This window comes from Rhipicephalus microplus, chromosome 2, assembly GCF_043290135.1.
Source record: "Rhipicephalus microplus isolate Deutch F79 chromosome 2, USDA_Rmic, whole genome shotgun sequence".
Lineage (NCBI taxonomy): Eukaryota > Metazoa > Arthropoda > Arachnida > Ixodida > Ixodidae > Rhipicephalus > Rhipicephalus microplus.
Genome location: NC_134701.1, coordinates 45474054 through 45495421, shown reverse-complemented (window position 1 = coordinate 45495421; position 21368 = coordinate 45474054). Strand labels below are relative to the sequence as shown.

Sequence of the window (21368 nt, the reverse complement as noted above, 5' to 3'; positions counted from 1 at the left end):
TAATATTGTAACGTACTAGAGCCATTTGCTCGAACACAATCCAACACAATACTGTCTTCATCGTTCTCTTTCCTCGGTCTATTCCTCACGCGCCGGTCACCCCGTTGCTATGATCCACTACATTCGCCGCCCGCTCTCTCCTGGAGTTTGAGCCAGAAGACGAAGAGGCGTGAATACATAAATCATGCGGCACATAAAGTTTCAACTGGCTCGCATGGGTGCCCAGTTCGGCAATAATTTTTAGACAGAACATAACAGGGCCTAGGGCTTTCACCCCAGGAAATAGGCCGCCATACCCGGGGAAAAACATCTGGCAACGCTGTGTAACACGCTGGGTGTGTCGAACCAGCACTAGGTCTTCTGGTTTGAAAGGGGTGTGGTTCTAGTTGGAAGGCGAGCGGAATTTTGCCTGACGATGCACTATGGCCAGGTGCGCTCTCAAGCGAGCCTTCCGAAGAAGCTCCGAAGTATTAGTGTCATCCAGATGGTTTTGCGTTGTTGTGTTCAAACCAAAGAAGCTCTCTTGCGGAAGCCTTGCCGTCCTTTCATAGACAAGCTTGAACAGTGACTCCCGTGGGATGTATTGAGGGCGAAGACAGCTTTGGCGACGTATTCGTCCCAGTTGTTATGACTGGGACTCGCGTACGACGACAGTATGTACTTAATGGTATGGTTTGTACGTTCCACTAGGCCGTTTATTTGTGGGTGCTGAGGAGTGGCCGCGGCATGTCGAATTCCATGATCGTTCAGTAGGTTTATGAATGCACGGGACATGAAAGCCGTGCCACGGTCAGTGATGAGCAAACATGGCGTGCCTTGTCGAAAAATGATGCAATCGTTGATGAATGTGAGGTTAGCAGAGGCGAAGAATAAGGGACGGCCCTGACTTCGGTCCACTTCCTGAGATAGTCCGTGGCAACGATGAGGAACGGGCACCATGCAGGCAGTCAAGTGCGTTGTCAAGACGTGGGAGCGGTTACACGCATCAGGCTTGGTGACACTATTTAGCCGTCAATAGTCAACACAGAAACGGACCGGACTTGACGAGCACGATATGATACCACGCTTAAGCATGTCGTCCACTTGCTTAGCGATTTCTGCGCGTTCAAAGGCAGAGACTCGACACGGGTGTTGATTAACAGGAGCTTCAGAGCCGGTGTCGATTCTGTGCTGCACCAAAGGAGCGTGGCCGAACTCACTGGGTGACATCGTCACGCGGTCATGGAATCTCCGTAGAAGTGCTTGAATCGTCAGTTTTCTGTGACAGAGTCAAGTTGAGGGCCGAAGTTAAATTCATTCCAGTCTAAGGGCCAGGCAGTTGGTGGCGAAGGTGCTACGGACTGTACTACTGCTACGACAGTCGGTGCTTCAAGGTAGGTACAGGTACCGAGGACGATGCCTGACAGCACGAACAGGATACTGTCGGGCAAGTTGAAGACAAGCGCCACAAAGGTTTTGCCGGAACAGTCATGGAGGGCGCGCGGCATTGCGAATTCGCCGCCAGGCCGGGAACAAACTGTACTTTCTACAAAAATGTCGTTATCAACAAAGCGCTTGTCAGGGCTGTAAACAGGAACCCACGCAGAGATTATTTTCCAAGTTCAGGTTGTTCACTTCTGTTTATACCCACGGCCGTATTCGTCCCCGTTGTTAGAATGGCGACTTTCGAAAAAAATTTAATAATCAGACTTTTCATCGTGTGGTAGTTGTCAGTGTGCACGGAGCGCACTGTCGACAGTTCTGTAAATGACATGACTCAACGGGAAATACGACTGCCTAGAGCAAGCTTTATTGGAAGTTTCAACACTTGCTCGAATTGGTATCAAAGCAGCAGATGTCAGTTCAATGGTGCAATCAGTGCCAACCGGTTGTGCCCTCGTGATCTCCAACGACAGTGCAGCTCTGGCCGACTGGGTTGGTCCTACGCCACGACCTGCCGCCAGTTCCCTACGACGATGACAGTGCAGCTCTGGTCGACTGGATTAGCCCTACGCCATCTCCTGTCGCCAACAAGAGCTCTTACCAGTGGTGCCCCGTCCTCGGACTCCTGTGACCGTGTTTCATCTTTCCTATCTCTCTTCTGTCGTCGCTCGCTGTCCCTGCGCATTTCTCTCTCTTTATGTACCTCTACTCCTATCCTTTTAATCCCTCCTTACCCCCATTCCTTGTGAGCTACTGTTGAGGTGTGCACTCTGATGCAGACATTTACAGCGCTCACTTTTCTTTTCCCTTTAAGAATCACATAAGCTACAAACTAATGCCAAATATGTGCACCAATTACAGCCTATGATCACTGGCACACACAGGTTTGGGACAACAAGGAACCGCTGTCTCATTGTCTTCCCAAGCGCGCACACATTCTGCCAAACTTCGCCGAGAGTAGATAGAGTGGCTCCGTCAGCTAGGACGAGACAGGGTCGATCAACCTGCTCAGGGCTCACCGAAAATCTTCCAGACAAGAAGTTCATAGCTAAAAAACTGAATGCAGCCCGTGTCCACTAGTGCTTCAACGCGCTGCGGCGGATCTTCAAGCTTCACCGCCAGAGTTGGCATCACGGTGAAGGGGCCAAGTGAAAGAAGAGGGGCTTCAGCCATCATGGGTGGTCCTGCCCTCAACGGTACGCATCCTAGTTTCCTGAGGAAGACTGCATAGGAGTTTGTCAGCTACTCAGTCACCTGAGAGCAGTTCCGAGCAAAATGCCCAACATCGTGGCAGTGGTAGCACCGGAGTACCGCAGCAGGATTGTGGAGCCGAGTAGGAGCCAAATGCCAGGTCGTGGATGGTGCATCCGTGTAGGTTGGCCTCCGGTATGGATCCTCAGTTGCTTGCGAGCATTCTTGTATCTCCGTCTCAAGAGCGTCACCTAAGCTGATTGTACGTCAGTCAGACGAACGAGGCAGACAAAGTGTTAGACGCTTCTGTTATTAATGGCATCAACAAAGGCATTAGCAGCAATAAGGTCCATGGTTGCGGTAGGGCAACCCGCCAAGGCCTTCCAGGACAAGTTGTCGAAGTGAGCAGTGAGCTCTTGAAGGTCGCGTTGACCTTACCGGACGTGTTTCAGTTGTGTGAAGTAGAGCTGAAGAAGATGACTGTTGCCAAATCTGGTTTCCAGCGCCGAGACCAGAGCTTCATAGTTCGAGCAGACAGCTTGCGGGATGTACTCAAGGTACTCAACGGCGGCGCCATAGAGCTGCACGAGTGCCTGAGCTTTATTTTGAACTGTCCTTCCATTTCTGACAGCAACGGACTCGAACTGCACCAAAATGCTGCTTACGACGTGGTGCCATCGAAGGGTAGGCGGTGGAAGTTCTGCACCGAAAAACCAGGGCTGAGCTAACAGAGGAACATTTCGTTCGACCGCGGTAGAAACGTTGCTGAAGGCCAGACTGCTCCTCAATGACAAAGAGCTGGCAGCTAGGTCTGCGACGACATCCGTCGTCGGGGCGCATTGGGCAAGGGTGGCCTCAAGAGAGAACAAATGGGTAGCGAAGTGAGTTTCGACAACTTGCCTAAGGGCTCGTCGTTCGGCCTCACCTTGTGAAACAAGGGCTTGCAGGCAGTCAGGTATAGGTAGACTGGCACCAGCGCTTGACTGTTTAGGGTGATTTGGCGTATCCTGTATATCAAACTCCGACAGAAGAGGCTGATGGGGCGCTGATGGCAGGATGTGTGATGAAACTGGGGATCCTGCCGCCTGTGCCAAGCTTTCCTGTGTAGTCAGGACAGGAGGTTCCAAGGCCATCGAAGACGTGTCGTCTTTTGTAGGGTGTATCTTTGAAGTGTCGACTGTTGCTGTCATTGCGGCAGCCTTACTCCTTGTAAACAAGGGTCAACGTTGTCACCACTGCCACCAAATGTAACGTACAAGAGCCACTCACTCGAATACAATTCAACACAACACTGTCTTCGTCGTTCTCTTTTCCCGCTCTACACCTCACGCGCCGGTCACCCCGTTGCTATGATCCACTACAATATTATTAGAAGGGGCTCGCACGCAACCTATCGCTGCTTATACCGCAACAATATCTCCAGCTGGCCAAATTGAGCACCAGACACCAAGAAGTGAATGCTGCGCCCAGCAATTTCACCCGAACATCGTGTCCCACCACTACGCAGCAAGGCAAGCAGGAGCATTGTACCTGTGACGTCAAAACAATCGGAGCGCAGGGCTCTCGGTAGGGGTCCTCGTTGCCAATATTGTTGAAGTTACGCCTGCGTTCCTCAAATAATCTAGGTGATTTCTCCAAATTGAGGTTTCTGTTACAAGCAACTTCAGACCAATCTGCCTGTCGTACTACATACGTGGCATATTTCAAGTGTGCAAAAAAAAAAGATAGCACTTTCAGAAATGTTGAAATGTACTTGGATTGTGTGTGAACATTTCTTCTCAGCAGTCAATGTTTATGTAGTTATAACCTTTTTTGTTGGAACTGCTGATCCGATCAACCTCTACGTCACAAACTCGTGTCAAGCATTGTTCAGCACACTCATTTGCTATAAAAAAAAAACACCACAAAATTATAACTGAGTGTTCTGAACTGTTTTCGTGGCACGCTTAGCAGCGTGGTCTTTGCCTCTCTTACCTCAATAAGGCAACAATTTATGATCTGGTGATCTAAACTGCTACTTGTGATTCTGACAGCAGTATCTGTCACGTTACGTGATTGTTCAGTCAAACAGGAACAATAAATTTTAACAATTAGCTTGTTTTTTCAGTGAACAGAACCAATGAAATTATTGCAAATAACACGTTGAGTGAAGTACTATGCAGGAAAAAGCAAAATGTGGCTTTGGCAGTTTCCTCAGACAAATGCTTTCGGGATGTTCTGCGAAACTTGGTGCTGTATGCGTTTTTTTATTTTACTGCACAGGACATGGCACAACACAAGCCCGTTAAGGAGCTATAGCATGCTCTAGTTAGTGGAGTGCACTCTTGTAAGCTTAACAACCATTAAAAATCAACTTCTGGTGCATGAGTACAGAGCACGGTCTAATCCTGAGACGGTGCATGGAGGCCTGCACAGAAGCTCGTCCTTGCTACGGTTTCCGAAAGAATGACATGTATTTTACTCTGCGCTTCAATGAGGTGGGTTCACCTTTCCTTCCTACCGTGGAAGCGGCATAACATCAGCCTTGTGGCGATTTAGTGTCTCTGATAGTGGTCGGCGGAAATCACTGTTGAACTAAGCTCAGAAGGTGTCGCACTCGTGTGCATTGGACTGTGTTTTTTTTTTCGGAGTTCAAAGCATGCTAACTTGACGCGTCCCATGGAAATGCTCTCCCCCGATATGCATCTGGTGGAAAAAAACTTGTGGGGGCAACACGGTCACCTCATAAGGAAGCCGTGTGAGAGCAATGTAAGCTTATGGTTGACACTGCCGACTGTGCACACTGCGGAGATGAAACAATTCGACATGTCCTGTGTGACTGCCCGAAATACAACCTGGAAAGACAACACCTTTTTAATAAACTAAACAGGTTAGATGACCAGCCGCTGTCAGAAGAAAGTATACTGCGCCATCGTCATGACTCATCGTCACAGAAGAAAGCCGTGCAAGCGCTACTGGGCTTCTTGCGAACTACTGGCCTGTCGGAACGCCTCTGAGTGGACTGATTTTGTGTGTGCGTGTGTGTCGATGTTTTTCTCTTATTTATTTTTTACTCTCCCTTTCTCTTTCAACCCCCTATTCCCCAACCCCAGTGTAGGGTAGCATACCGGATACTAGCATCTGGTTAACCTCCCTGCCTTCCTTATTTCTCGTTTCTCTCTCTCTCTATATTGTGAGACTACTTTCTGATGATCATGATGATGATGATGATTCCACAGCTGTGGCTCGTACCCACTCAGGGGGATCGGCCTAGAATCGATGACTTAATTCAGTAAGATTCTTTTTTTTTTTCATATCGAAACCACCCACCAGAAAAAAAGAAAGAAAAAAAGAAAAGACACCCTAGGCAGAATGAAAGGAGTGCAATAGTTGTCACTCGTTCAGATAAGACAATTATTCATTACATTGAATAGGAATCAGCATGGTTAAACAAGGCTCTTGTGTATGTTGGAATTTTTCTTTGCACAAATAATAATCACGCAATTAAAAGCTTAATTCTTTTAGTTTCGTTTAGGTACTTGCAAACTGCATAGAAAACGTTCTCGTGGCTGAAGCCCAGATCGTAAGCACCGAAGGAAAGTATGTTTTCTATAGTGAAATTCAGCCCCAGGCTAGCCAATGGGAGGACTAAGAGTGTTTTCCTGAGCAATTTGTATCGGCGACATGACAAAAAATAGTGCTCTATCGTTTCCAATTCTGAACAAAAGTTGCGTAGTGGTGATATCGCCAGACCAGCCCTATGTGAATAAAAATTTAATGGGGGGGACACGACATCGAAATCTAGTTATTATAGTTTCCAACTGTCTTGTAGGACACCAATGAATTTTCCATGGAAATTTTAAATGAGTAAATTCTGGTGTTGACACTATTGCTTCCATAGCGTCTGCACCAAGCGCAAGTTTTCTGTATCTTGTCGCAGTTACAGTGGCCACTTCGGGAAGGACTGATAGTACTGGCCCTTTCAATGCTGTTCGTGCTAGAGAGTCGGCGATTTCATTTACTTCTAAGCCGCAATGGCCGGGTACCCATACTAATTTCAGTAGCTGCAGCTGAGGAGGAACTAGCATAAGGAGCGTCTTTAAGGCCACCGATTTTGTTGACGCCGTAATCGACGTACACACTGACAGAGAATCCATGGTTATGATCGCGTTAGCAGCATTCAAAGGTAGCTTTCGCAGCGCTAGATTTATTGCCAACAGTTCAGCTTCAAAAACTGGGGTGAAATCCGGTAATCTTAATGAAAAAGACCAGTCAAGCGAATGGGAGTATATACCTACACCTGTCTTTTCATCCATTACTGAAGCATCTGTGGCTATAATATTATTCGTTTCTGCGTGGGCAAGATAATCCTGCAGTCGGCTATTTAAGACCCTATAGGATTGTAATTTGGGCCTAGAGGAAAATCTCATCGAATTTTATCTTAAGAGTTTGATTTGTAACCTGCACCGCAATCACATCTCGAATTTTTACATTTATCCTATCTAATTGTTTCTGAACAAAAGCAATTTGAGGTGTTCGAAACCGTGGCCAATGGGCTAGAAAAAAGGTGTCTGGGTCATTTATAAAATCATATTCTGATCGTCTTGGCGCATAGCTATAAAATTTCAGAAACGTCTGAACCGTTAGGATTCGAAAACGGCAAGGCAATGTAGGTAATCGTGCTTCCTGCTACAAAACATTGTTTGTTACAAACCTAGGAAGTCCTAGACACAATCTCAAGGCCTCTTGTTCCAGCATAACCAGAGGCTTTATTTTATAAGAAGGGCCACCTGAGAACAATACGCACCCAAATTCTAGGATTGGTCGCATATACATTTTATATGTCATTACCATTGTGCTTCTGCGTAGACCATAACGGCGGCTGCTCAGCCTACGAAGAATTCCTAAGGCGTTCTGTGCTTTAGATGCCATGGTTTCTATGTGGGGAGTTCAGTTTAGGTTGGCATTATAAATTACTCCCAAATATTTAAGAGATTCCACCTGCGGAACGGGCTCTTGTTTATAACATATTGAAATCGAGATGGGATCGGATAACGGGAATATCAATACTGCACTCTTATTTACATTTAAGGTCATGCAGACTGCATCTAGCCATCTCTCCAGCATATTGACATATCTCTGTAGATTTTGATATAAAGAATATATGTCACTATGTGCCGTGAAAAATGCAATATCATCAGCATATACGAACATCTTCACGTCCTGGCAATGCGGTATAGTGCTCATTAAGATGTTAAATAGAACTGGCGATAATACAGCACCTTAGGGGACACCGCTTTGTTTGCACTTTGAAGATGCACATCCATCCTTAAAATATCCTTAAAACGTCCTTAAATACTACTTTCAAGCCGCAAGGCTCTTCTTTATTCGCCTTCTAGCCAAAGCCCCACTACTCAAATCAGGGACGATGATGGGTATTTGATTATGAAAAGATGAAGCATGTGAACAATGCTTACACTAATTTCTCCGTGCACCACTGTGGCCAGCCTTGCCATGACTTAGACTAGGGAAAGACGTCAAACAAAAGGTTTCAGGCGCGGAACGTGCACTATCTTTGTGCTGTGGAAGCAATGGTCAGGCGGAAGGTCAACGAGTGTGACGTGATAGTTTACAGCTTCCAATATAGTTCGTTTGTGGCAGCACCAGGGTTTAAACATGAGCCATGTCATGAAATAATTCTGGTGATATGATAACCATGCCAAGAGGTAAAACCAGCTACGTTTTGGCTAGGATTTCGTTACTTGTGTCAGGTGTGTGCTAAGGAACGTAGAGTCGATTAAACAGGATAGGGCTGGGAGCACAGCTACCTCGTGTTCTGTAAATAAAGTTTGCTACGACTGAATTTTGAAATCGAGTAAGTATAGTTTCTAAGTGTATTGGTGTCAGAGAAAGGTAAAGGCGTGCAATTACAGGTTTTTCTAAGACGGCAGCCTTTTACTTGATTGTTAGTGTTAATTGCAAAGGGCACTGCCCTTTGCAATTAACGCTAACAATCTGAGCACACACTAAAATCTGAGCACACGGGCCTACAACATTTCCGCTTCATAATTAGAAAACGACTGCCAGTACCTGTCTGAGAAAACACAAGTTTTTACCACTCATCCTCATGATGGCACCTGTGCCCTGCTGCGGTGGTCTAGTGGCTAAGGTATTCGGCTGCTGACCCGCAGGTCATGAGATCGAATCGCGGCTGCATTTCCGATAGAGGCGGAAATGTTTTAGGCCCGTGTGCTCCGATTTAAGTGTACGCTAAAGAACCCCAGGTGGTCAAAATATCCGGAGTCCTCTACTACGGCGTCTCTCATAATCATATGGTGGTTTTGGGATGTTAAACCCCACATATCTATCAATTGCAAAGAGCAGAACATCTATGTTCTTGAAGATAGAAAAATGTAAAGAAAAAAAGGGGTGAGGTAAGCAGCTTTCTCGTTTGTCAGCAAATGCATCCCACAGTTTTTCTGGGATTATTGTTTCAAAACAACATACAGATCGAGCAAAAATTAAAAGCAGCTTTGTTCTTCAGAAATATGTCTTTTTTTTGTTAAATTAGGCTGGAACCTGACTAGGAACAATGACCAGTAAGGTCAAGTGGCAAGGATGTGGTTTTTACCGTACATAACTTGCAAGTGACACCAGTTTCTGTCTTTCGTCTGCCATTACCGAGCCCACAGAGCACATTGACCGCGCCGTGTGTATAGTTCGTGCGGCGGACAGTTTGGCGCAGTGTGCATTTGGATCATTCGCCTTGAGCGTATGACAAAAAATATTCAGGACATTAACAAAAGATATTTAGGACATTATGCATCCAGGAGCAAAGCTGTGTTGACTGGGGAACCCAGATCCTTTGTCTGCAGTGTCCGAGTCCAGATTCTCGCTCATAACTTGCCTGTTATAATGAGGTGCTCTCATGCACTCGAGTTGTTCAGTCTTGAGGTTCTTCCTGTTTATACGCGCATGAGCCATGTGCTCATTTTCTCTGATAGCTCTTTGGTGCGGTCACACGGGCTTGTGATCATCTTTGGCAAACAGTATGTGGCCGCTTCTAGTTCTGTTACACATTTACACTTGACGTGTGGTAGCCAAATATTGCATGAATCACTATTGCAACATATGGCATTGACAGGAAATGGGAGAGCTGCCATGTGCTTGGTGATGTCAGGGCATATGCCAATATTGTATCATCGAGTTCCACAGTGCGATGTACTTACAAGTTATGTGCAGATAACCAGGGTACCAGTTTTGGGTCTGTTTATTGGCCTGTGTTCGCTTGGTACTTTTGTCCTCGTCCGCTTCTATGTTATGCTGAAAGCCAGGTAGGTTTAATGCAGGACCTCCGACCTGCGATGTACGTTGTGCATGCTGGTTCCATTTCACTCCTGTTAAGGGCCCATTTCATCTCCCTATCGAACTCTGTGCTACCCTTGACAGCATTTTCCATGTCTTGGTATCTGTTTCATTGCTCTGACCAGTGGTTGTCATTACTTTACAGTGTCAATTTTTATGAAAGGGAACACGGCCACGCGTGGCCTGCATGCTCCAGCGGCTGCTGGCCGCACATTCAAGTGGGAGCGAGAGCAACCACTGTCTCTCTTCGCATCGTCTCACAGTGAGCAAAAAAACTATTCGTTGCTGGTATAGAATGGCAAGATTGCAACCCCTCCCCCTTCAAGGCGATTACCTGCTCTCGCGTAATCGCCTTGAAGGAGGAGGGGTCGCAATCTTGCCGCTAGTTTCATATCAGCAATGGATGGTTGCTTTGCTCGCCGCGAGACGACGTGAAAAAGTGCTGTGCTTGCTCTCGCTCCCTCTTGAATGCGCTGCCAGCAGCCGCTGTGCTCCCGTGTTCCCTTTCATAAAAATTTGACACTGTACATTTCCTAACCCCCCTCTCCAGCACATTCTGCTATCTTCTGATCCCTTAATGTTAGGCTTATTTTTTATTTCATTGTGCACAATCTGGTTCTCAACTTTTCTTATGTAGATTATTTTTTATTCTATGATTTTAGTCCAATATGTTAGCACTGGCATCACCTAATAATTGTACACTTGTTGCATTGATGACAGCAGTCAGCTGCCTGTTCTAATATTGAAATGACAGCCGTATATGCATCAGCTAACAGTGCTTCTTTAGTAGGCTTTTTTCTGTAGGCTATTAATAATTGACATAAGTGCATGTGTTCTTATCGGTTGCCAAAGGTCACTTGCTATGACAAAAGAAAGGAAAAAGTGCCAGTATTGCAATTGTAAACCTTAAAGTATGTACAAGATATGGATGTAGCAGAGAAACTTAAGAGCCATAATTTAGCTTTGATAGGCACAATTTTTATAGCACCCAAACTTGTACTTCTCAGGTATGAAGAGCAATTTGGAAGGCTAATAGTGAGTGATTGCCTGAGATGGTTGTGCTGTAAGCTTTCTATGTTAGTATTATTGGCGTAACAGCATTAAACATCACGTGTTTCAGAAATTCCTGTGAGACATCAGCAGGGTTAGTTGTGAGTGAGGACAAAAATCGCAATGGATGCAAGTAATGCAAATCGTACGTCTGAGTCAGACTCTGACCTTTCTGCGTGCTGTGTTTCTACTACTGAACTATGAAAGCGCTTGAAAACTGCTTCCAAATAAGGGCCACTACAGGCGTGACATCAGGCGACAAATCATGTTAGCAAAGGCTGTGTGTTGTGCACCACAAGCATGGAATCTGCCAAGACGTCGCACAGTGTGAATTGCTCAAGTGGGCGGTTTCATGGCCCACCTGTCACAAGGGTGCAGGCGTAATCGTCAGAAGTAAAGACATGAACGATGTGTGCAACCATGTTATGCGCATGCACTAGGTACAGTACGGTTCACTGTTGGAGGGAACACGCGTGTGCATGGCGAGCAGAGCGCTAGCTGCTAGTGAGATTTCCAAATGCGGCACTGCGCATTGGTTGATAAAAGTGGTGCATGCCCAGTGTCGTCTGGTATTTCTCTGCCACAGCACTCAATGTGCACTTGTGAGCCATGACCCTTCGCGCCTTTAGTTTTCACTTTGTAAATTAACTGATATCAACTGAGCCTTCTGCTTCTTTAATAAGCCAATATTTTATAGTGGCAAATGTGAGCTTAGGATGTTTGCTGCATCAGACTTCAAAAGCATTATCTGTTGTCAGAAAAGGCCAGTTGCAGTACGTGAAAAATATGACTGACTGGATGGTGAGAGCATGTGAAAAACTGCAGCAATAAATAAAACCATGCATTTTTTGTGCTTGATAGAAGTCCAATAAGCAGTAGGCAAAATGACAGCCAGATAAAGTTCATTGCAAAAATACGGCAGCGCTTTCCAATGCTTTCATACGCACAGGTGGAGAAGTAGCACTACTGCCACAGGTTCACGTGACCACTTTTAACTTTTGTGTAGTGTCACCGCTGCATACGCGCCAGTCGATTGACTGACAATCCTCTTTTTCTCTCTCTTTCTCTTCTCTTTCCTCTCTCTCTCTCATCTTTATGCCCCCATTACTCAGCGTAGGGTAGCAAACCGGGCATGTGCCTGGTTAACTTCCCTGCCTTCTCTCTTGTTGTTCATCCCCCCCTGCCATTACGATTCTATGTGCATGTGCTACATTTACAAATTTAACCACCAGTTAGCGCTGCGCAGCCTGCCAGCCACAAGCTTACATGCCCCATTTCTAATTGTGGACCATACTGCACTTGCGGTAGGCATGCATATTGTTACGAAAAAAAGGCGTCGGAGAAATATGCTTACTATCGATTTAACCAGCACGCGTACAAAATGGAACCCAGTCTGCACGAGCTCGTCCTAAACATCGTCTTCTTACCTATAATGTTAATTTGTGGCACCCCTTAGCAATATGAGAGGTGTCTAAAAAGGGCTAGTGTTACATGGCACAGGCGCTCCTCTCCTCATTACATGGTTGAAGTGTCCAAGCTAAGCCTGGCTATTGAATGAGAAGGTGACACAAACTGGGCTTGAGTATATCAGTGCATTCTACTTCTGAAGATGAAGCTCAAGTGTCCTGTTAGGTTGTTATTAAAATATGTCTGTATGTCTGTTAACTTCTGAGAATTATAGTCACTTCTTCAATAGGTGTGGACATTTTTGCATAATTGTTGCCAGTTTTGTCTGGTATTTTTCAAGTTCTTAAAGGGCACCGACATCAAATTTACTCATGCCAAGATTTTTGCATCAGGGAGTTCCTAGAGACCCTGTAGCAGCGATTCGTGACCTAAAATGCAACTGTATCACTTCAGTGAAGGGAGCGGTGTGGGCAGAGGGACAGCGTTACACAGGCTAGTCGAAAATCTGCTTCGCGTTTAAAAGGACTACTGTCATCCACCTGCACAAAGGAGACCTGGGAAAATTTCGTGTATGAAAGCTTTGTAGCTCTGGCTCTTGGCTAATGGTTTTTACCTTTGCCTCGTTTGCAATGCATGCTTTGGTGCTACTGGCTAGATCACATTTGTTGTTCTTTTCATCTTGTGCATTTTGTTAACATGCACATGATGGGGGTTGAGCGTCGCCTAGGCACACTAAGCCTTTGCTTCCTCTTTCTAGGAGATGCGATTAGGCTCCGGCTCTGTGAACGGCCCCCAGGTGAGCCCCTACTCTTGCGTAAACTACAGATTCCAATGCAAACGAAAAATGTCACGAAGCAATTGTGTTGCCATAGCAATGTGCTGGAACATTTTTTGTGTGTTGTACTAATGCGGTATTTATGAATACTTAATTACTCCATTGATGAAGGTCTGGGACCTCATAAATGTTATAAAGAGCCATGCATAATTTTGTGTACGGTTTTCGCCTATGCGGTTCTGGTTTTGTTTCACACTGGCCACTTGTATGTCACAAGATACAGAAGTTGGTTCTTGGGAGGAGCACACTAATGAGCATCAGAGGTGGCAGCGGGGCTTGTTGTGTTTTCTTTCATGTGACGAGCTTCTAAGCAGGCTGTACATGTGTCACTGATGCATGCAAGTGATTTTCCAACGTCTTTCAAATTCTACACTTTCATTGATTTGTCAACTTTGCCAAAATGGTCTTGGGCAAAATCACATCCTTGAGCCATGGGCAACATCAAACACTGTCGACATCTCAGGGAACCTACAATATACTCTCAATAACTCAAGCTGTGGTAATCCAAACTTTCAGTTCAGTCAGACAAACGTTCAACTAAAGATGGCCAAGACATTTTCGGTGTATTTTTTTTAGACTGTTTAGTTCAAAATGCTTGATTGCTCCAGTTCAGTGAATACAAACTTTTTGCTTGTTCATGCCTGCAAATATCTGCTGCCTTTGTTGCTTCCAGCTGAACAGTGGCATCTTGTAACTCAGTCACAAACCAGGCCAATTGCCTGCCAAACAGTCATTGCTTACCTAACAAAGTAAGTGCCACTTAACGTTGATAATTTCACAGTAATAAGAATGAGAATTTTCTAGAAAAAGGTCTCAAGGGTCACTGACATAAAAATGCACAGTTGTCATTTCGTTGCCTCAAATTACTGCCAAGGCTTCAATGCCCTCCTAGAAAATGGGCTGGTAAACATCAGCGCTCAGACAGAACGTAGTTACATTACGTATTTAAAAGCTAGTTTTGGTTTCTGCTGTACTCTGGCACCTGCAGTACAAGCACGTAATTGTGCAAAGGCAGAGGACTGGGACCACAGTATACTATCAGATGAAAGTGTGTTTGGAAAGCAATGACTTACCGTAATAAAATGCTGAGCAGGTGCCTCCACCTGAGCAAACGTCCCCTCCCTTTTTCGGGAGATCTGAAACAAGCACCAATGGCTGGTCCTGGACCAAGCAAGCCCCCCCCCCCCCAAATCTGTTCGTATTATCCTTGACCAGGAGGGGGGAGGGGAGTTCTTGCTTGGAGTTTTATTGTATATATTGTGACATAGTTGGGATGTGAACAAAGGCAGCAGGCGGAATGTCTGAATTGAAACTTTATTTGGCCGAACTTGTGGCCAGAAAACAAAATCAGATTGCAGCGAGCCACATTGTACAATGATAGCGGCGGACAGAATGTCAGTCATCAATAAACTGATCTTGCGGTATCGTGCATTACCATCTATACTCGCGGCATTGATCAATATAGCTTTATCACTGATGCACGAGTTGGTTCCCACTTAAACTCAGCTGTTCACATTGGCACGCTCAAGTCGAACAAATCATTCAAAAACTATCTAGAATGATATCAGACATTCTGGTGTTGATTTCAGAAAGCAGAATCTACATGTGCAATATGAAAATGCAGGAAGCACAATAATAAAGTAAGAAAGTGTTATAAGCAGTAAATTCAAGCAAGAAAGTACACTTGTAAACTAAAAAACACATTCCTGGGATTTTCTAACACACATCATGCAGCTCAGTCTCCCGACATGGACGACTTCAGGTCACGCGTGTAGCCGCTGAGAGTTGGTAATGCATTGCGGGACAAGCTCATATTCGAATTCATCAAGACATCGAAGTACCCTGTATGGTCCGAAGTGTCGTCAAAGAAGCTTCTTGCCAAGTCCCCCAGTGCACTGGTGTTCAGACCCATACGTGCTCACCAGATTGGTATTTCAAGGGGCGTCGTCGAATGTTTTACTGATGGCTGTTGGCCTTTTGCTGGCTCTGAATGTGCGGATTGGCGAATTGCCTGGCTTATTCGGTGCGCTGAAGGTAGATGATGATGTCGGGTGTTTTCTTTCTTGGAGACATTGGGCAACATGTCGTTGAATGGCGCAGATAATGTCCTGTATTGTATGGCTGTGTTGTATGCAAAGGTGACATATGGAAGGATGGCATCCCATGCCTTGTGCCCGACGCCGACGTACATAGCCAGCATATCGGCGATGGTCTTATTAAGACGATCGGTGAGGACATTGGTCTGTGGATGTAGGTGGTGGTCCGGTGGTGATATGCCTGGCTGTACCTCAGGATTACCTAAGCGAGGTCTGCTGTAAAGGCTGTACTTTTGTCGTAATGAGGACCTCTGGGGTGCCATGATACAGTGCAATGTTCTCGATAAAAACTTTGCTGCTTTGACAGCACTGCTATTGCAAAGGAGCCTTGTCCTGGCATATTCGATGAGGTAGTTAGTAGCTACGGCGATTCATTTTCTGGAATTCAATGTTAGGAGCAGCCCTAGTCAGTCCATGCCAATTTGCTGGATCGGCCAACGAGGTGGTTTGATGTGCTGCAGAAGTCCAGCTGGCCTATCGGCGGCGTCTCCCATTGCTGACAATTTTAGCAACTCTTCATGTAGTGGGTGACGTTGGTAGTGAGGCAAGGCCTGTAGTACTTTTTTTCTATCTTCGTGAGCATTAGGGAAATTCCAAGGTGTCCAACTGTCAGGTCTTCATGCAGAGCATCCAGAACTTCTGGATGTAATGCTGAAGGTACAAGCAGGATATAGTTGACCTGAAATGGCGAGAAGTTTTTCTTGGGGAGATGCTGTTCCCCAAGCAAAACAACTCCAGTTCTCATCTGAATACCCTTGGAACAATGGTGGCCTTGCCCTTGAGGTATTCCACAAGACCCTTGGGTTGTGGATGGGCTCGCTGTCGTGTGATGAAGTCTTTGGCGCTTAAGGTTCCCAGAAGTAGTCACAGTCTCGTCATCTTGCGGCGGTGAGTCAACGAACGGTGGCTCGGAACAGGCAATTAGTGTCAGTTTTCGCCTGCTCTTGTAAACGATAATGTCAAACTCTTGAAGTCTCAAATTCCATTATGCGAGACAACCTGAAAGGGCCCCTAAACCACCCAGTGGTTGAAATTTAGTTGAAGTGAGAAAGTTGTGCTCCAGTTTACAACGAACACGTAGCCGTGAGAATTTTTCGAAACGGTGCCGAATAGCAGAGTTACACGCGTCTGATGATCGAAACACGACAATCGCTTCTTTCCCTCTTTCCTATGCTACCCTCCTCCAAAACTGCTTGGCCCCTCCTTGCCGAGTCAGCTGAGTGCCCCTCCTCATCTCGCGCTGCATACGTCCGCTGACGTGCTGTTCGAGACAGCGTCTACTTCTGGTTGCCGCGATTTGCCACTCCGACGCCCCAGCTCGCCACCAACTGTGTTGTGTGTGTCATCTGGGTGCACTGATCGTTGACTAAGCACTGTTGCTGTCGTGACGGCCCGTGCCCCTACGCTAACAACTTGGCAGTTGCGTTACGAGCCGCAGATGTCGATTCGCAAGCAAGCAGCAACACAACCAAGAACAGCAAGATGTGCACGAACTGCTGTTTGCAGAGTGACCGAAAGTCGTCGGTTGTCGTTCGACCAATAGCAAGCATAGCAATTGGTGACGTCATCGAGTTTCACTGGTGATGTCACACGTGCCAGTGGGGGGGAATGGCGGTGACCAGAATGTAGAAGCTATTGTTTTTTCGAAATTGTGGCGCTTGCTACCTGTAGCGCTGCAGCGTGTGGCATCGTTGATCGCGACAACATTCTATACGCAATGCGCTTGTTTAATTGAGATGTTTGGGAAAATATCATAGAGGGTTTAGGGGCCCTTGAAAGGTCCTTTAAGTTAGCTGGCCAGCACAAGGCTTTGTGGTCGCTCATAACTTTGAAGGGCCTTTCATAGAGGTAGGGGTGAAACTTAGACATTACACAGATAATGGCAAGGTACTGTTTTTCTGTTGTGGAATAGTTTTCTTCTGCCCTGGATAGCAGCCGGCTGGCATTACTGATAACCTTTTTTTTTTTTTTTCGTTAGTCTTCTGCATAAGAATGGCGTCAAGTCCGACCCTGCTTGCCTCGGTGTGCATTTCCGTGTCGGTGTCTTCATCGAAATTCGCAAGTATGCGTGGGCATCTGCAGTCGTTTTGCTTCCTGGAATGCACTGTTCCCCACTTGAATTCGACATCAATCTTCGTCAGCTGCGTTAGTGGTTTGGAGGTCCATGAAAAGTTCTTGACAAAGCGTCTGCAATCCATTGTAAAAAAGCACGGAAAAAAACACGAGGACTCAGGAAGAAGACAACACGGTTGCTGCTTGTCCTGTCCTGGGTTCATGCATCTTTTTCTCCGTTTTTTTGCAATGCAGTACCAACTATCTGCTTTCTGTACTATTGTCCCTGTAATAGGTGTAGAAGCCGAAAAATTGGCGCACGGCCTTCTTGTCAGTAGGTGCTGAGAACGCGGCGATGGCAGCTGTTTTCTGCAGGTCTGGGCGCACTTCAGTATTGCTGATCGCATGGCCTAAACACAGGGGCTCCTTGTATGCGAAGTGGCATTTTTCTCACTTTAGGGTGAGTCCAGAGCTACTGATTGCTTGCAGCTCGAAGGAAAACACAACATCGTCCAAGTGAACGAGGCAAGTCTGCCACTTCAAGGCAGCTAAGACTGTATTCATGACTCGTTGGAAAGTCGCAGGTGCCGAGCAAAGAGCAATGACCTTGAACTCGAAAAGGCGTCTGGTTTTGCGAGGGCAGTCTTTTCTTGGTCTTTCTTGTTGACTTTGATTTGCCTTGTCTTGATTTGACTGTCTTATGTCTTGATTTGGCTGTCTTATGGTTCATCGAAGAATAGTACTCAGAGTTCTGGAGTCGATCTAAGATATTGTCTATTCGTGGTAGAGGGTACATGTCCTTTATAATTTTGTTTAGGCGACAATATTCGTTGCAGAAAGGTGCCAACCTTCTTCACTAACGCCGTGAGTGACGCCCTCCAACTCTTTGAAGGCTGAGTGATGTTGTCATGTAGTATCTCGTCGACTTGTTTCTTTATGGCCTTGCGTTCCTGCATCAAAACTCTCCACGGGCTCGGTACCCACCACCTCTACCAGATGTCACATGATTGGGACATGGATGAAGGCTGCAGGTGACGTGTCCAAAATGAAACTTTTTATTTGGCTGAACTTGTGGCCAAGAAACCGAAAGTCAGAATACTGTAAAAGACTGTGCGATGATAGCAGTGGACAAAGGGTCAGTTGTCAATAAATTGATTGATGGTATCGTGCATGGGCAATTTATACAGCCGGCCTTGAACATTCTAGCTTTATCTCTTGTAGATGAATTAGATCCAGAATAAACTGATCTGCTTGCATTTGTGTGCTCAAGTCAAACAGGTGATCCGTTAACTACCTGGAGTGATATCAGACATTCTGGTGTTGATTGCACAAGGCACACGTGCGATATGCTGGGAATATGAAACATTGAAAGTAGCCTGCATGGCAGTATCAGTATATACAGACAGGAAAATGTTCAGGGACACTATCTGAAATTTGAGCACAACGTTAAAAGTAATATTGACAGAAATAAGTGCCACTTCTTCCAAAAACTTGCATTTTTTGTAGAAAAAAACATAGTTAACTCCTACGGCATATGATGCTTTCAACGCGTTCGTTATCTAATTTGGTATATGCTGCTTTCAATGCGCTCGTTATTTAATTTGGTGATTGAAGGTTTACACACACAAGGGAGGGGGTCACGTACAATGTCAACGTTGTATTAAAATACAACGCTCAGAATTCAGTACTATTTTGAGCCACTGCAGCGGCCTGTAATATTTTACTGAGAATGCATGGTAATGCAGTGTCGCACTATATTGGTGATGCTTCTTGAGTTCAACCTAATTACTAGTTTAAAAAAACCAGTCTAAATAAAATGCGAGCATTTCATTTTTGCTGATTGTCTTGCATGGCTATAGAGACCGGACAAAATACATTAAATATTTATTGAGCTTTCCATCTTGTTAACCACCTACGAGCGAAGAGTCTATCTGTAAAGTGTACATACAGTAATGCAACTCGAATGCCAAAGTGCTATTGAAAGCACAAACATTATTGCAATACCATTTTTTTTAATAGTTAAATGAATCCAAAATATAGGCACCGTGAAGGATCGGGGGAAATCTGGCGATCTTATGGCACAGGAAGAGATAAACGGGCACAGGATAGGATAATAAAACATTTTTTGAATAGAGAAAACTTCTTTCACTGCACGTTTGAAATAAAAAGGCCTCTTAAGGGGAGATGCTACTCGAAAAACGATTTTCTTTAATAAGAGTCTGAATTCAACACAAATTGGCATGCTAATAGAGTTTTTTCTCCTCTTTTCAAATATGTCATTTATTTTCATGTAGATTGCTTGGTTTTCTTTCTGCAGGTAAGATACTGCAAAATTATGGCCATTGTTATGCAACAATTCTGACCTCTAAAAATTTGAGATAAAGCATGCAGATATAGCTGACTATGATCCTTTGGAACTGTAGAGTGCAAAAAACTATATAAATTTTGTGTGTAAAAAGGTGAAATACAATAATAAAATAGAAAAATTTACTATGGCTCTAGTTGCCAAGGGCTTTCAATGTTATGTAATTTGTGAAAAACATAATCAAGCAGCACTGACAATCTGAATAGATACTTGCACTCTATGGGCCTTGATCATGCTATGTGCAAAATTTCATAAAGGTATGACAATTCTAAGTATACGAACTAGCGTGTATAGGAAGCACAGATCACACAAAACTGCAAAAGGAGAAAAACGCATTTGAAAGTTTGAAACCTTTTTTTTTTTATCACAGAGTTGTTAGAAATGCATAATCTTTGGCCATAATGTTCAACAGAACTTTGAAAAGCACTGCAAGTTGCTAGAACTGTCCTGCAGCATAGGTTGTGCCCTCACGGTCCTTGCGAGCACTCTCTTCTAGCCGTGCCCTTTTCACTCCACGACAACGGTGGGCCCTTGCTTCTGCTGTCAGACGCTCGGACATTCTCTTGATGCGCCTCGCATCGTGGGAATCACTGAAAGTAACTAGATCTCTAGATGGTAGTATGTTGAGCTCTTCCAGGATGTGCTCGAAAAGAGCATGACCCTTGTTGAACCACAGGATTGCCATAGCTGCGGCAGTCTCGACAACCATTCGGGAGACAAACTTAGTCTTGGGGCAAAGTAGCCAAATTTTGCTGTTCAGGGATTCCGAAGCGTTCTGGGTTTTCCCTTTGATGCATCGAGCAAGGAGCTTCTCATCCGTTAGCCGCTTATAAATGGGCAAAACAGCCAATCCCTGTGCTTTTGTCAGGAGAGGTGTGTGGCGTGGTGCAGGTTCACCAAGTGCTTCAGTGCATTGATGTTTGCACCACGACTCTGTTCCTGCAGGGCAAAACTTGTGGCTGCCAGCATTGTCAGTAGAGCATGAGTGGAAGTACGAAGCCCATACTGCAGTGTACATATCCCGTACACTCCCCCTGTTGCTTGTTATGGCAATCTGATAGTATGTTTGGAGCTTCTGAATGGCTGGCTCTTTCATTTTCTGCCCTCGTGGTAATGGCACATGCAGCTTCCGTAGCGCGGTGCCAAGTCTCTTGGCCACATGATTAGTGCAGTCTTCTTTTTCTATATTGACAGCACCATAGACTTTTGACTCTGCAATTGCACTATATGCTTTGCTGTCACCGTCATTCAAGAATGTCATGAAATGCAGTGGGGTGTCATAAGTCAATGTTCTCTGCCAAATGCGCATTGCAGCCTCCGTTTCCATGGCATGGGAGGAACAGTCTGCATTTTTTTCACAGACTGGGCCATGGAATGCCTGCCACACTTCCTCGTCTGGGCCTATATCCTTGTGCCTACTGCATGTCAGGCAGCAATTTGATATGACCTCAAAGTCTAAGCAGAGGCCAGTATCTAAGGAGATAACTGCGCCAATCCCGTTGTGGCTTTGTGGCGTGGCCCCTCTTCTGCCAAGTGCCGTCGAACATAACAGCCACATCAGTTTCGCCTGCTACTTCTTTCGTCAACTCTCTGGATCGGCGCAAGT

The 21368-nt window shown here is 45.4% G+C and overlaps 1 protein-coding gene across 4 annotated transcripts in view; it reads left to right on the top strand.

The window, feature by feature from the left end:
• The window catches only part of Art1 (arginine methyltransferase 1), a 144092-nt gene that overhangs the window by 9514 nt on the left and 113210 nt on the right, over positions 1 to 21368 (top strand). For 2 of the 4 annotated variants that reach the window (XM_037420207.2, XM_075886415.1), the window contains exon 2: positions 13172 to 13210. The exons of the other annotated variants lie outside the window; for them this stretch is intronic. In XM_037420207.2, coding sequence (XP_037276104.1) covers positions 13172 to 13210 — 39 coding nt within the window. The remainder of the gene's footprint in view (positions 1 to 13171; positions 13211 to 21368) is intronic. 4 annotated transcript variants of the gene reach the window in all.